This window comes from Sinocyclocheilus anshuiensis, unplaced genomic scaffold (genome assembly GCF_001515605.1).
Source record: "Sinocyclocheilus anshuiensis isolate Anshui unplaced genomic scaffold, SAMN03320099.WGS_v1.1 scaffold906, whole genome shotgun sequence".
Classification (NCBI taxonomy): Eukaryota; Metazoa; Chordata; class Actinopteri; order Cypriniformes; family Cyprinidae; genus Sinocyclocheilus; species Sinocyclocheilus anshuiensis.
Genome location: NW_015540937.1, coordinates 34,983 through 52,705, shown reverse-complemented (window position 1 = coordinate 52,705; position 17,723 = coordinate 34,983). Strand labels below are relative to the sequence as shown.

Sequence of the window (17,723 nt, the reverse complement as noted above, 5' to 3'; positions counted from 1 at the left end):
CGGTTGTATTGTAAACAACGGCATCATTAATATCACTTATCAGTCTGAGCCCTATTGAGAAGCAGAGGATGTTATTGAAGAGGATCGTGCAGAACCTGTGCAAGCACGGCTTTTAATGGTAGTCCTATGTTTTTTGTTTGTTGTTGTCTCATACTTTTAGATACGCTGTTGTAAATGCTACTGCTTATGTTAGCTTTTAATATATACGGTTTTATCCTGATTAAAGCTTTAATATAGACTGCACGCGCGTCCATGTTTAATGCTTCTCATAGCTATGTGAAAATAAGTGTATAATTGGAACAGTTTATTGTTGGAGCTGAGCTCAATGAGAGAGAGAGAGAGAGAGAGAGAGAGAGAGATGCAGAGCATGTGCAGAGCAGTGGACGCGAGGAACAGTATTAAGAACCGCTGCTTAAGAACATTGATTTTGAAACTTGTGAATCCATTAGAATCGTTAGAAGACAGAATCGCGTGCACCTCTAGTTTTCTCTTCCTCTTCTCTAAAGCAGCGCAGGCCTCGCCCCCTTTGCTGCCTTTTCCCGAGGGCGTGGTTTATCTGGGTTTGTGATGTCACGAACCCGGGAAGTAACGTGTTGTAGTCCCTACCAGCTGTTTTTGTAGGCATTAAACTGCCAGAATTTTAAAAGACGATATCTCCGTTTGCATTGAACTTTCAGCTTCGTAACTTTGCAGATATTGTTTATGCACAAACAGCAACATTACACACTAACGTTAAAAAAGTGAAATCGCAATGAACCACCCCTTTAAGAAAATGACAGATCATTTCTCTAGATAAGGCTCTTATTCCTCGGCTGGGATCGTGTAGAGCCCTTTGAAGCTACATTGAAACTGCATTTTGGACCTTCAACCCGTTGGTCCCCACTGAAGTCCATTATATTGAGAAAAATCCTGGTATGTTGTCCTCAAAAAAGACAGAAAGACATGAACATGATCTTGGATGACATGGGGGTGAGCAAATTATCAGGACATTTTTATTCTGGAACTGAACTAATCCTTTAAGTGAATGTTCATCACTTGTTCGCCTGTTGCTTTTAAAGGCATCATGTAGTGTTTGTTGCAGCATTGAATTACAGTTACGCTATGTTGGAACCACCCACCCACGTTTTTATTTTTATTTTTTGCTTCCGACACCCATGGCTGAAACGATCTCCATTTAAAATTCATTCCTGCCAGTGCAGTGACAGTACAAACTGCACACACACCACGCATATGCCTTAAATACACAGTGCCCACTGAGCTCAACTGTGAACTGACATCATGACTTGCTAGCTCCAGTGTTAAAGATTCAAGTAAAATGATCTAAAAGCAGTAGAAAGTCAAAGCATCAGAATTTAAAAAGCAGACATTATGACATCAGGATTCTAAAGACCATTGTGACATCACTGGCAGTTACATTTTCAGTTCTGAACATTCTATGTGGGCGTTCACACAGAATGTTTTTTTTTTTTTTGCATCTAAAAACATGAGACGCAGCGCTCAGGAATGTTTTTAAAAAAATGTTGCCATGTTGCCATGCCAACTTGCTACTGTAAACAAAAGCTTGTGACACTTGCCCCGCCTCCAGGGTCTTCTGATTGGTGCACTCAATATTTTCATAAATAAAGTTGTAAATTATGTTTAATAAAATTGAGGTTAAACCACTGGAGTCGCATGGAGTACTTTAACGAGGTCTTTACAACCGTTTTGGGCTTTGAATGTTTAAGTTGCGTTTGTACCTATGGAGGGACAGAAAGCTCTCGGATTTCATCAAACATATCTTTATTTGTGTTCGGAAGAGGAACAAATGTCTCACAGGTGTGAAACGAGATGAGGGTGAGTAATTAATGACAGAATTTGCATTTTTGGGTGAACTTAACCCTTTAATTTGTTCATGGTTTCATCTTCCAACTGGAAAAAAAACAAACAAACAAAACTATGAAAGAAGCTGTTTTGGTGCTCAGTGCAAACTGCCAAGTATGTACTAAAATATATACTACTGGATATTGCTCACTGAATGTTATTACAGGACAGAAGGAAAAGCTGTGCTGCTCTAGAACTTTGCTTGCTAAAGTTAGCTACTTGTTTCTATGGACAAAATGAAAATTTTAAAGGGTTTTATGAAAGAATTTTCAAGTATCAATCGCTTCTTAGCATGAACAGCATGTAACGAAGCTTAAAAAAATGAGAGCCTGTAGACTAATTTTTATGTGAAGGATTTAATGCGGATTTGCTGGGAAAAATGTCATAACAGTGAATTATAATGAACCTCATGATGTCTGTGAATCGCATTGGCCTACGCTCGCTCGCATTACTATGGAGTTTGTGCAAGAGCATGAGCAATAAGTAGCTGGCTGCAATTCACTTAATGGCCACCGGTGTCGCTAATAACAAGGGTTTCTGAATTCTAGAGCCCTTTTACAGCTAAATATCAGCATTTTTAGGAGTTAACCTTTACTGTTGACTCTGAAATAGCTTGAGGCATCCTCTGGAGTACGACTAGGTGGTATGACAATACAGTTTCACAGGACTGCTTCATTTTTTGACATGCTGATAAAGAAACGATAAAGGAACGATGAAGAAACATGAAAAAATAAAGTGTAGACATGCTTGATGGTATTCAAGCAAGCACAGTCGGTTGTGTCTTAAGTGAACATAAGAAATTTGAAGAAATATGGATCAATATATTGTCTAGTGTTAGGGTTAAAGAATTTGTTTATAAGTTGTTCAAGGAGGGGAAAGCACTTCTCTTTTTTATTATGTGTAGTGTATCTAACTCAGTATTACTAAATATAATGGCACTGTCTCTTGCACTTCAAATGATTGCTTGTAAATATTGTTTGTATTTTAATTAAAAACATTTGATGAGCAAGTATTTGTAATTTGTATCAAAATACTTGTTGATGTATTTGTGCCCATCTCTGGTGCAAAGACCGTCCGTCTAGCGCGTTTACATAGAAAAACATGGAAAAGTACATTATGTGTGAACGGCCCCTAACAGTGCAATGGCACAGCGAGAAAGATTACTATAAAGGTGCGATCATGTTTACCATTTTTCTGTGAATTTTCGCGTTCAAATTCCAGTCATTTCAATAACCGACTTCAGTCTGGGTAGAGCCATATTTAATTTATTCCAGTAATGAAAACGAGGGATAGTAGTACAGTGCGTTCAATGAATTGTAGTGTGGTTTAACAACAAACATTTGCTTCTCATAGCCTATAATCACAAGATAGGGAAAAACGCTTAGCTGTGTGACGCATGCGCAGACGCGGTGACGCTACTGACGATTAAAGCGACTGTCCGACGAGCTTTTATAACGAACATCCGAAACTTTTCGGGCTTGATGGGGTCCTCATGTCCACACGTACATGGATATTTTTTTATATATATTAGAGTTTTTCCTTCTTCCATTTTTAAAAAAATCTCAGTCCACATGAAAACGCAAACGCATGCTATGAAGCACTGTCAAGAACATGCCAAACCAACAGGTGGCGATATAATCTCAACCGTAAAGCCATGTTGGCCAATCAGAAGCCTGAAAAAGTTTCCAGTAGGCGGAGATAACAGCGCAGGCTCCGACGTCACAAGCCAAAAACTCCGGTTTCGCTGTCTACACGATAACACTGCAACCGGAGTTTTTGAAAATCTTCACCCTGGCAGGCGTTTTCAAAAATGTTCGTTTCAGTGAACTGGTGCTGCATTTGCGTGTGATTTATATATCTAAAAATAACCGCGTTCGTGTGGACAGGGCATAGTTACATCACACGTGTCTTCACTGACAGCCGGGAAAAAAACTAATCCATAACTAAACTCGCGTTTTATTTTAATGATAAAAATTTGTATATATATATATATATATATATTTGGCCAATATAAAAAAACCTATATATTTGAATCATCATATTTGAACTTTTATGAACTTCTTCCACTCTAGCACCTGTAAACTCACTCTGAACTCTGCTGCTTCGCCCCGCCCCTCAATAATAATCGCAACATTTTGATTGGTCCAATTCTACATAACTCAAACCGCATCTTTATTGGATAGAATGTAAACGCTTTTTAAAAGCCGAGAATCAGTGCAGTTCTTGTTACTTTTCAGGCTCTGGTTTTCTGTAAAGCATCGCCTATTGAGAAAAAGCAGAGTTGTATACAAATAAATAAAAAAGTAACTTCACTAATAAATAATAGCATATGCATAATGTGTAGAAAAAGAACAACATCATCTTTATTTGACTTCCTTCATGATTAATTTCCATCCAAAAAAATTCTCATTAATAATAAAGTAATCTAATAATTATATTTATAATTAGGGCTTCATATTTATATTTTAATATGGTCCCATTTTCTATTCTAATTTAATCCGTTTTTTTTAAATGTCCAAGATGATCGATGTGAGATAATATCCTTCCTCATAATGGAGTGACAGTAGAATGAGTTTGACCAATGGGAAACGGCCTAGTTTGGCCAGAAACTCAATTGGGCAGTTCTATAGACATTTTTACAGAGTTTATTACCATCACAGCTTCTGTGAAGAAACCGTTCCGTTCCCTGCAGCGTACTACCGTATAAAATGCATTTTGCCTGGTATTTAATGGTAATTAAATTTGACTAAGGCTTTTGAATGAATCTGCGTGTTCTTCCATTCTTATTGATGAACCCAGGTCAGTGTAGCTAGTGGTGTGTTTCAGTAGATGAAGTGAGAGAATGGTACGTTTATAATGAGATCTTGATTTCGTTTTGGAGACTCTAATTTTTCCTGGATTTACTGCAGGTCTCACAGACACGCGCTGCAGTCTTATAAGCTTATAATGGGTGTTCTGCCACTTCTTGAAATAGTGTAAAGTCATTTCTAAAGCAGAAATGTAATATTACTATCTTGCGGAGTGAGACCAGAGATTGTTTGGAAGTCTAAAAATGAAATCAAACCTATATCTAATATATCTTACTCATTTTCTATTTCTAACTATTTGTACAATGTGTGTTTTAAGAAGGAGACTACAGAAGCTCAATGAGCTTAAAGGAGTAGTTCACCCAAAAATGAAAATTTGCTAAACATTTACTCACCCTCAGGTCATCCAAGATGTAGATGAGTTTGTTTCTTCATCAGATTTGGAGAAATGTAGCATTCCATCACTTGCTCAGCAATGGATGCTCTGCAGTGAATGGGTGCCGTCAGAATGAGAGTCTAAACAGCTGATAAAAACATCACAATAATCCACAAGTAATCCACACCACTCCAGTCCATCAGTTAACATCTGGAGAAGACAAAAGCTTAAACCGTTGCTTCTGGCTAAAATACAAGTCCATAATCCATAACAACGCTTCCTCCAGTGAAAAAGTGGTCTGGTGTGAATCAGGAGAGAAATCTGCCCAAGCACCGTTTACAAGCCAAAACAGCTCTAAACAAATATGTGGCTGGATTTTGATGTGAGAGACAACAGGAGATGGACTTTTTTATGGGTTATGAACTCATATTTTGACCAGAAGCAGTGGTTCAAAGTTAAAACGTCTTGATGGATTTGTCTCTTACAAACATGCAGCTTTTGACTTCATTAGACGTTAACTGATGGACTGGAGTGGTGTGGATTACTTTAACTGTCTCCAGACAAGGTCTGTAATATATCAGTGTGCTGCAAAGTTGCAAAACCTGTGTTCAGTGCTATGTACATGTATTGTTTAGGTCCGATTGATGCAGGAAGGCTCTAAATAAACGAGCACTGGTGCAATCAGTCTCTGTACCTTTCATAAATCGACAATTGTGTGTCAACAAAATGGAAACAGCAGTTTACAGATGAGCAATTTCATGCTGCATAATGTGAGCGTTTGTCTTCGGAATGAACCAGATGTAATCAGATGGAGGCATGATGACAATCTGAATTTATGTGTTGTGATTTTCAACATGGAGTGTTTTAACTGTAGATTCCTTGTGTCTCTCTGTGTCTCTCAGGTCTCTGTCTGGTCGTATAGTTGGAGGCGTTTGGTGGTTCTTCACTCTCATCATCATTTCCTCCTACACGGCAAACCTGGCTGCCTTCCTCACCGTGGAGAGAATGGTGTCGCCTATCGAGAGCGCAGAAGACCTCGCCAAACAGACAGAAATCGCCTACGGGACTCTTGATTCCGGTTCCACCAAAGAGTTCTTCAGGGTGAGAGAACAATATTAATGGTTATAATAAAACAGAAAATCAAATCAAACCAAAGGAAAATACATTTAGACTTACCTTGTGGTGGTAGAATTGTGTCAACTGGTGGAGATCTATAAAATTATATATATATATATTACTATAAAGCACATATACTGTATATATTTACAGTTCTTCTCAATTGCTCAAATCAATAAGAAATTCCAATCTGATGTGAACAAGAAGCTAATTGTTCAGAGATCTGAACTTATTGTTTCGGGAAAAAAAAGTTTCATTCGAGAATTGAGCCAAAGCAATTGAGATAAACTGTAAGATTTTTACAAAAAAATAATTAATATTTTTATTCTGCAAAGATGCATCAAATTGATCAAAAGTGACAGTAAATACATTTATAATGTTACAAAAGATTTTTATCTAAAATAAATGCTGTTCTTTTGAACTTTTCCTTTAACAAAGAATCCTGAAAAATAAAATTAATCACAGTTTCCACAAAAATATGAAGCAGCACAACTGTTTTTAACATTGATAATAATCAGAAATGTTTCTCGAGCAGCAAATATTAGAATGATTTCTGAAGATCATGTGACACTGAAGACTGGAGTAATGATGCTGAAAATTCAGCTGCGCATCACAGAAATAAATTACATTTTACAATATATTCACATAGAAAACAGCTATTTGAAATTGTACAAAAAAAAAAAAAATCACAATATTACTGTTTTTACTGTGTTTTTAATCAAATAAATGCAGCCTGGATGAGCAGAAGAGACTTCTTTCAAAAACATAAAAAAATAGTAATTATTCCAAACTTTTATTCCAAAAATATGTTTGTGTGTGTGGGCTTGTTTTGTAGTTTAAGGCATCCAAAGACAGACAGACCAGGCTGACATGCACACTACAGTTCAGTCATCACATTAATAGATCAGAAATTTAATCAGAGTATAAGAGCCAAACCTGCGCTACAACAGAGAGACGGGAGAGGAGCTGGAAAAGCTATTTACTCAGAGAGCAAAGACAAAGTGACAGAGGGAGAAAGACGGATAGGTGAAGAGAGAGAGAGAGAGAGAGACGGGTAATATGAGAGAGAATCTGCGTGAATGATCTGCGAGAGCTGAATGAATGGTCTGTTCATTAATTAGCTGAGCAGCACCGCATGTGTCTCACTCGGTAGCTGTCTCCCTGTTGTCATACACAGATGGTGTGATGCTACTTTCTTACATGGAAAAACATTCATTTTCTCATTCTCACTGCCATTCGGTTTCCACCGACCTGTCACACTCTCTCCGCCATATTTTCTCATTCAATCTGCAAACCTGTCTCACTTTCTTTCAGCCAAACTGTCTCCCTCTCTTCTTCTCTTTTCCAGCCTGTCTCAAACTCTTTGAGCCCGTTTCACTCTCTTCATCATGTTTTCTCATTCTTTCAACCAGTCTAGTCAAAGTCAAGTCAAATTGATTTCACAGTGCACATCGTTTCAAAGCAGCTTTACAAAAAATCATGACGTTAATATTTATAATATCTAAATATCTTCATGCATTATAGTCGCTTTAAGAGCTGGGCGATAATATAGTTATCACTTTATGTGTACTGTACGAATAATTAAATTTTTTTAATTTCTTTATAAGTCTCTTCTGCTCACCAGGGTTGCATTTATTTGATCAAAAATACAGTAAAAACTGTAAAAATGTGAAATATTTTTACAATTTAAAATAACTGTTTTCTATACGAATATTATGTAAAATGTAATTTATTTCTGTGATCAAAGCTGAATTTTCAGCATCATTACTCCAGTCTTCAGTGTCACATGATCTTCAGAAATCATTCTAATATGCTGATTTGCTGCTCGAGAAACCTTTCTGATTATTATCAATGTTGAAAACAGTTTTTGCCATTTAATATTTTTTTGGAAACCGTGATACATTACCATTCAAAAGATTTTTTTTTATTTTTTGTAAAGAAATTATAACTTTTATTCAACAAGGATGCATTAAATTGATCAAAAGTGGCAGTAAAGACGTTTATGTTACATTAGATGTCTATTTCAAATAAACGCTGTTCTTTTGAATTTTCTATAAATCAAAAATCCAGAATAAACTGTGTCCAACAACTGATAATAATATGTACCATTATAAATACTTGAGCACCAATGATAATTGAGCAGCATATTAGAATGATTTCTGAAGATCATGGGACACTGAAGACTGGAGTAATGATGCTGAAAATACAGCTGCGCATCACAGAAATAAATTCAAATTTACATTATATTCAAATAGAAAACAGTTATTTTGAATTGTAATAATATTTCACAATATTACTATTTTTACTGTATTTTTGATCAAATAAATGCAGCCTTGATGAGCATAAGAGACTTCTTTCAAAAACATTACAAATTCCAAACTGGTAGTATGCAGATAAATGCGATAATACATGCAATACAATATGCAATAATACATTTTGCATCAATGTTATATCTAATCTGTCTCACTCTCTATAATCCCATCACAATAACTGTGGCATCCGCCTCAGCAGAGCATCGCTGATATACTGGTCAGAAACATTTGATCAGTTGCCCAGGGAATAAGTAAATGTCAGGCGTCCCGTTGTGTTTGGACTAGTTTGTTTGTCATTTGTTGTGGGGCGTTTGTGTCTGAGCGCAGGTTTGTCGAGGGTTTCGTCTGCGTGTGTGATGTTTTATTTTGGAGTGTTACAGCACAACAGTGCTCCAGACTGAACGTGAAGAACATTATAATGAGCCGGCTGTCCGTCACGCTCTGCTGCTTTCCTCTCACATACTGCAGCTTAAGACTAAGCCTGTGTATAAAAGAGGCGCAAATGATCAAGTACAAGACACACGGGGATACGAGCATGTCAAATATGATATCTCACAGGACAAACACACACATTTCAGCCATATTAGACCCATCCGTCTTTTTTACAGCAAAGCCAGCACAGTAGCGCAACACTTCAGAGCTGACTGCACAGTGCAGAACAAGATCTGAAACATAGGATCTGTTATAATTTGACAAATCAACGTGTGAGTAGCCACAAAATTAATAAACTTTGGGGTCAGAAATGAATATTTTTATTGAGCAAAGATGCATTAAATTAATCAAAAGTGACAGTAAAAGCATTTATAATGATAACAAATAAATGCTGTTCTTTTGAACTTTCTATTTATCAAAGAATCCTGAAAAATAATATGTATCACAGTTTCCACAAAAATATTGGGCAGCACAACTGTTTTCAACATTGATAATAATCAGAAATGTTTCTTGAGCAGCAAATCAGCATATTAGAATGATTTCTGAAGATCATGTGACACTGAAGACTGGAGTAATGATGCTGAAAATTCAGCTTTGATCACAGAAATAAATTACATTTTAAAATATATTCACATAGAAAAAAATATTTTAAATTGTAAAAATATTTTACAATATTTACTGTATTTTTGATTAAATAAATGCAGCCTTGGTGGGCATAAGAGACCACTTTCAAAAACATCTTACTGACTCCAAACTTTTAGACATTTTTTAGACTCCACACTTTCTTTCTTCTCACATCATCAAATAATTTCAGCTCAAATCATATATTGCATGTACATATATTAATATAATGAGCAAGAATTGTACAGAGTCAATCATTTGCAAAAAAAATTAAAAAATACCATCAGGATGATAGAAGACGCCTTTGCACTGTGTAAGACAAGGTTATTATAGTTAACTAAAACTAAAACCATTAAAAAATACATTTTGGTTATTTAATATAAAATACATATGAATTAAAAAAAATTGTTTTATATTAGTTTAGTTTAACTTGATGTACTAAAATAACTAAAATTAAATATACTAAAACTAATAAATAAAAATTAATAAAAACTATATGGACATATAAAAGAAAACTAATAACAATGACAAACAAAATTACTAAAATGTTAACAAAAATTAAAGTGAAAACAGAAAGTATTAATATTCTATATATTAACGAAAATTATTTTATATTAAAATATTAACAAAAACTTTAATAGTATTTGAATGATACTAAAATAACACTGGAATGTGAGGTTTATTTTGGGACAATGACTGGCCATATATTAGTGTTTTTTTATTTAATTCTTTATGATAGCTGACATTTGACTTACTAGGAGTGACAAAAGACACAATTACTAAAGCAAATACTATAAAATATTGACATCTTCCGGTTTTGTTTTAATGCATCACTGTCTAAAAACACTGTATTTGTGATTGATGTGAATCAGATTTCATCAAAGCATTCAGGACCGACAGCATCCCGGTGTTCACTGCATGTCTTTCGCTTCGCCCTCTAGAGGTCAAAGATTGCGGTGTACGAGAAAATGTGGAGTTACATGAAGTCGGCTGAGCCCACGGTCTTCACCAAGACGACAGCCGAGGGCGTGGCTCGCGTGCGCAAGTCCAAAGGGAAATACGCCTTCCTGCTGGAGTCCACCATGAACGAGTACACGGAGCAGCGCAAGCCCTGCGACACCATGAAAGTTGGAGGGAATCTGGACTCCAAGGGCTACGGGGTGGCCACGCCCAAAGGATCGCAGCTAAGGTGGGTGGAGTATTATAACAACCGACCAATCACAGCGCTGTTATAGTATTCCACCCACCCTGCTGCGCTTCTCTCTGTTTCTGTTCCTTCCTGCTGTCTTTCTCTCTTTTCTCTGTTTGTTCTGTCCTTCTCTCAGTTTTCACACTTGGTACTCTCTGTGATGCAGTGATATCTTTGTGGTCACATATACAGTTGCTGTTTTTAGCTTTATTGGGCATAACCTTAAACCGCATAAACACATTTCATTACACCAAATACACAAAATAATGTTCTTTTTAGCAGCATCATATGACCCCTTTAAGTCCCATTGACATTCTATGTAATATATACATATATATATATATATAAACTATTAAAATAATACATGTTGTCCTGGCAAATATCTGAAAAAAAAAAAACAATTTTTTTTATTTTTAAGGGCTCGTATCATGATAAATGAAATAGGCTTTTACCTGACAGGCTATAGTATAATTGAGATACTATTATAGTTCTTATTTTTATATTTTCCATTTTTATTTTAATTTAAATTAAAGTTTACAATTTTTTAGTAGTGTTAGTAATTTTCCCCCCCGAAATATGTCTATATAGTTTTTATTCATTTTGGTAAAACTTTACAATAAGGTCTCATTTCTTAACATTAGTTAATGCATTAACTAACATGAACTAACAATGAACAATATATTTTTACAGCATTTACTAACCTTTGTTAATGTTAGTTAATAAAAAATAGTATTTTCATGTTAGTTCATAGTACATTAATGTTAACGGATATAACTTGATTTTAATAATGTATTATTGGCAAACGTTGAATTTAACATTAACTAAGTTTAATAAATGCTGTAAAAGTATTGTTCATGTTAACTAATATAGTTAACTAATGTTAACAAATGAAACCTTATTGTAAAGTGTTAAATTAATTTTCATTTTAGTTATTTTAGTACATCAAATTAAACTAAATTAATATAAGAAATGTTGTCCTGGCAAATATCTGAAATTTTAAAAAAATAATAAATAAATAAAATATTTTCTTTCATGTAACATGTTTTATGGTTGTAGTTTTAATTGAATAGTTTAATGAATATTGTAGGAATGAAAAATAACTGAATTAAGAAATTAAATGATTTAAATGGATTTAAGCAAATAAAGAAAAAAGAACAAAAATAATTAACCAATTTGAACTATTTGTAAATAATATTCATTTTAAAATATGCACACATTCACTCTTACTTTCTTATGCATAATATGTCGAAAATGCAAAACAGCAGTATGTTTCTTGTCTCGTCACACTTACATTTTGAAATACATGCATCACAGAAATGATTCAGCCTATATTTTCAGTATAAAATGGCAAAATTTGAGATACTTCAGTAAAGTTGAGTAAAGTTTTGCTTTACTAGAATTACTGTCAGTCGTTTAACATTTCTATTATAAAACTTTATAAGACTTTTTATCTTCCAATGTAGACTTTTTTCTCAGAATTGTGTTATTAATTGCAAGATGTAAACTCAGAATTTGAGAAAAAAGATCAGAATTGCAAGATGTAAAGTTTAAGTTATGACTGTTTTTGCTTTAAAGAAAATATTAATAACTTTATAGACTAAAAAAGGACATGACATGATATGACCTCTTTAAACACAATGACAAAACCAAATAAACATTTTACTTTTACTATTTTGCTCAGAAAGTGCTACCTTTTATTTTATTAATGAAACTTTTCAAAGACAAAAGCTCCTGTATCCCACGAGATATCAGCGTTTGAGCTCACAGACAGTGCTGTGTGTGTCTGTGTGTTTAATATTGTTCTTCCTCCACAGAAGCGGCGCTCAGGTAAACGCGTGCCTCGTGTTGCTCATTTCTTCTCATCAAGCCTGTATCCTGTCTAACATCTTCATTCTCAAGTATTATTTCTCATCTCTTCCACTGTTCCTGCACAAACTATCAGCATGTTTTACACCACGCCATCCTCTGGATGTGAAAGTTGCTTAAAATTTCCAAAGACAACATGAAATTAACATTTACTGCCAAACATAAATGTACTCTTATTGAATATTACGCATCAGTCCATATTATTACCATTCAAAAGTTCGGAGTCTGTACGATTTTTTTTTATGTTTTTGAAAGAAGACTCTCCAAGGCTGCATTTATTCAATCAAAAATACAGAAAAAAAAACAATATTCTGAAATATTATTACAATTTAAAAGAACTGTTTTCTATGTGAATATATTGTAAACCGTAATTTATTTCTGTGATCAAAGCTGAATTTTCAGCATCATTACTCCAGTCTTCAGTGTCACATGATCCTTCAGAAATCATTCTAATATGCTGCTTTGCTCAAAGTAGTCTTATGGAAGATAAATGTGTTGCAAATGTTAATTCATGTTGTCTTTAAATATACAGAATAATTATTAGAAATGTGCTGTTATGACGTATGTTAGCTGAAATGAGTTTCAATGAGCGTTCTGATCTGAGGTCAGTTTTTGACCTGTGTGGAGATTCAGTTCTGCCTGAGAGGATTTTACTGACCGTCTGAGTGTGGATCATCCTTGAGAGAGTACTTGATCATTTTGATTCTGAGTCTGCTTGTGTTGCTATCGGCCAGTTCAGCAAACTAATCTCAGCACCGTGACCTTTGACCCCGACCGTTTACCCTCTCCAGAACAGCTATAAACATGCTGCTGGCGTTTACAGATTCTGTGTTGCCATCTTACATCCACAGCATAAAAACGAGCCTGTCACTCTTTCTGTGTCTCTAAAACTGACACCAATAGACAGAATCTCCTTCTGCTGAAATCTCACATATGTCTGGGTGGATCCTTTAAAATAACAGTTCACCCAAAAATGAAAATCTGCTGAAATGTGCTCACCCTCGGGTCATCCAAGATTCAGATTTGGCGAAATGTAGCATTGCATCAGTGTCTCAGCAATGGATCCTCTGCAGTGAATGGGTGCCGTCAGAATGAGAGTCCAAACAGCTGATAAAAACATCACAATAATCCACAGGAAGCGTTATTATGGATTATAGACTTGTATTTTAAATGGAAGCAACAGTTTGAAGTTAAAAACATCTTAATGCTGGATTTGTTCCAGCTTTTGTCTTCTCCAGATGTTAACTGATGGTCTGGAGTGGTGTGGATTACTTGTGGATTATTGTGATGTTTTTATCAGCAGTTTGGACTCTCATTCTGACGGCACCCATTCACTGCAGAGCATCCATTGCTGAGACACTGATGCAATGCTACATTCCTACAAATCCGTTCCCATGAAGAAACAAATTGCACAGTTCCCGCAGATTTTAGATGAAAGACGCTGCACAGGTTGAGTCTCCACACAGACCTGAAAAACAAAACAATGGACGTGAATACTGGCGTACTGCATAGTATATACTGCACACTTCCTGCTGGCTGTTTTTAAATAGCGTATGAAGCATGCAGTATGTACAATACAAAATATTTTGTCTTCATATGATAACATCCAAAAGAACAATTATTAACTAAAAGCATCCTACATTATGTTGCACCAATGAAAGTCATTTGTAAATGCGCTGCAAAAACATGATTTTCTTACTCAGTGTTTTTGTCGTTTTATGATATTAAAGGGGTCATGAACTGCATTTTATAACGTTATCAAGATTTTTACATAAAAAAAAAACTAAAATAATTTAGAAGTAATAGGCTATTTTCTGTCCTGTTTTGACCCCCTCATCGAAACGCATCGGATTGTCGGCTTGGACGTAAACGCCCACTGCTGTGATTCGCTATCAGTTGTGTGTGTTTGACAGCTTACATCCTTCACAGATGGACTCATTAATACTCAGTACATATCAAACAATCAGACAAAGCAATAGTGAGCACGTAATAAAAACAGTTACTCACACTTGTGTGACGAGACATTACTGTTGGATCCAATAGAGTCGCACAGCATTGTCCTTTAGTTTCACGCGGTGGGTTGTAGACTCGGAAGTAAACGCCCACTGCTATGATTGGCTAATAGTTGTGTGTGATTGACAGTCTACGTCCTTCACTGATGGACACTGCTGTGATTTAGGTTTAAAAGGTATAAATACTCAGTACATATCAAACGATCTGTTTAACAGACAAAGCAATAGTGAGCACGTAATAAAAACAGTTACTCACACTTGTGTGACGAGACATTACTGTTGGATCCAATAGAGTCGCACAGCATTGTCCTTTAGTTTCAATCTTTCTGAAAATCCTACGTTGATTTGTGCCTTGTTTGTAAACGAATCCGCGGTAAAATGAAGTGAACAAAGGAGCGAGTTCTTACAGACCGAGTCTGTAACTTCATTAAAAATAAAGCTAATCCACTCTTTCCTAATGTTGGGATCTGATGGAAGGCAATGCAAAGACTGTGTTTTTCCACAACTTGGCTCTGAACAACGTCTTGTTGTTTTTGGAGCATCTTTATCTTTGGTTTCCGCGTAGACCTGTGTTTGCCTCTCTCGTTATTTACACTACAGGCGTGAGTCGGTGGGCGGAGCTAAACAGGCAGTGATGTCGAAGCAGGTGTTGATCTTCTTCTGTGGAGGCGGGGTTTAGCCGCTCTATTACGTCATAAAGTGGCACATTCCACAAGCTGTCATTTTGGCAGAATGGCTTCAGTATAAGCAGTTTTTAGACTAACGAGGAAGTTTTGAGTTCTGAAACTTACAGGATGTTTTCATAGTACAATGACCTCTTATATGTCAAAGGATCAAGGGAATTTATATTTCTCAGTTCATGACCCCTTTAAGTCTTGCTTTCTGAAAAAAAAGATCAAAATGAAGTGAGTTTATGGTTTAAAAAATCTGTTACTGGTGTAAGAAAAATAAACTTAATTCAAAGAAAAACAAGATTATTTTCTTACTGCACTAACAGATCTTTTTTCTTGTTTTAAGCAAAAACTCACTTCATTTTAATACATTTTTCAGACATAATTTCTTCTAATTTTCCTTTTGAAGTAAATGTATCTTTATTTAAGAATTTACATATTTATAATTGAAAATAAGACAAAAATACTAAGTAAGAAAATCATGTTTTGCAGTGCAGGCAGAAGTAACATTAAAAGTCGATATGAAATCATATCTGACAATATTTAGTTTCTTAATACACAATCCAATCTATTTCATGAGCTTATCAGTTCACAGTGAAGTCCCGCTCTACATTTTTTCTTGTTTCACAAATCATAAATGTCACATTGTGGTAGTAAAATTGCCTTTTTCACTGTGCAGCATAAAGTGTTTCATGTCATCAGTATTTCTCATTTCTTCATCGAATGTGACACGCTTGTGGAAACACTGAGGATGTTTCTCTCACATCTGTTTCTCGCTCTCATTTATTCCCTCTGATGTCAGTAAGAGTCTCCAGGTTTCTGAAATCCTCCTACTGAACATCTTCATTTGCTTCAGTCTACAATTACACTCGAAATATGTCAGTTTTGATATGCAGGCACACAAATGGTTGGCCGCTGTTCAATTTTCTTCAATGAAAAACAGCAGATAAAACGCATTGCAGTGTCAAAATTGTAAGAAAAGAAAAACATCCAATTTCAGTTTCACATTTTGCTGAAAATTACAGTGTTCATAGAAACCTCAAGTTCAATTCCTATGGGACGTTCTGTAACACCAGACACCATGCAATATTCCATGAGCCACAAAAAAAAAACAATCAAATATCACAGCCAATCAGAAGAGCGTGTGGGCGGGGCTATTTCTGCAAGCGCGCTGCACTGCCGACGACGTGGATAAGTACTAATTCATATATATTAAACCATTTTAACATTATTAAAAACAATCTTTGCCATATGATACACTTGTTTGTTTGAATAGGGTTCACAACTTGAACAAGATCTGAGGCAATTTATTAATTGTCGTTTGACTATAAAGGTCACGCAAAATGATATTCGAACTCACATCAGAGATTTTTAAGATTAAATAAAGCACATAATCATTATCTGAAATTAGCACTGTCATAGTTTGGAGGTTGTTTTTTCCATCGCAGAAATAGAAACCGTTTAATCCCCTCGCGCATTGCATATGGGCGGAGCTTGAAATGATGGGCGGGGCTTAGCGACGGTGAATCGGTCGATTTCTATTGTCATTTTTAGTATGGTTGTAAAGGTATATTCAAAGTCAGAGACTTTTAATTTTAAATAAAGCACCTGTCTCTCGTTGTGCACTGCGTCGCGTCTGGGCGGAGCTTGAAACAGTGGGCGGGGCTTATCCCAGATCAATTCTAATCAAACAAAAAAACTTTTAAGACTAAATAAAGCACATAAGCATTACTTGAGATTATCTTAGTTATATATTGTAGGTTGTTATTGTTCCAGCAGAAATAGAAACCCGAGATCCGCGTATCGCGTCGCGTCTGGGCGGAGCTTGAAATAGTGGGCAGGGCTTAGCGACTGTCAATTCTGCTCACAAACACAAACAAAAAATGCTGTTTTTAAATGTTTTAAAATAATAATGCTGATTTCTAAACATCATACTGTATGGATCACTCATAGAGAAATGATAATCTCAGAAAGGTCAGTACCAAAATAAATAGCAGATGAGTTGAGAGAAATGTTATTAAATTCACATTTTATTCAGTAGTGGAAAATATTGCTAAACTAGTTTAATGCAACGAGTATTTTACTTAGTTTTACTCAGTATATAGTATTACACTACTTTTCGAAAGATAGATGGAATAAAATGAGAGCGAAAGTGAGAGAGAAACATCCCATAAAAGGCCTCATTAACAGCAGCTGCCTTCCATGAGCCTCTCTTATGTTCTCTCTTGTTTTCTGTTTGTTTTGTGTCGTCTAACCCGGGCTGTGTGCGGCCCGCTCTCATGTGATGTTTATGGTTTGTTGAAGAAATGCCGTAAACCTGGCCGTGTTAAAGCTGAATGAGCAGGGGCTGTTGGACAAATTGAAAAATAAATGGTGGTACGACAAGGGCGAATGTGGCAGCGGGGGCGGGGACTCGAAGGTTAGCCACCGATGAAACGCAGAGGAGTGGTAAAAAAAAAAA

General features: G+C 35.6%; 1 protein-coding gene across 6 annotated transcripts in view; it reads left to right on the top strand.

Moving 5' to 3' along the window:
- The window catches only part of gria4a (glutamate receptor, ionotropic, AMPA 4a), a 99,156-nt gene that overhangs the window by 73,971 nt on the left and 7,462 nt on the right, over nt 1-17,723 (top strand). For 3 of the 6 annotated variants that reach the window (XM_016487599.1, XM_016487600.1, XM_016487602.1), the window contains exons 12-14: nt 5,946-6,144; nt 10,466-10,713; nt 17,567-17,681. In XM_016487599.1, the coding sequence (XP_016343085.1) occupies nt 5,946-6,144; nt 10,466-10,713; nt 17,567-17,681 (562 nt within the window). Of the gene's footprint in view, nt 1-5,945; nt 6,145-10,465; nt 10,714-12,527; nt 12,735-17,566; nt 17,708-17,723 lie in introns of those variants that run through there. The other 3 variants (XM_016487604.1, XM_016487603.1, XM_016487601.1) reach the window with 3 other exon arrangements.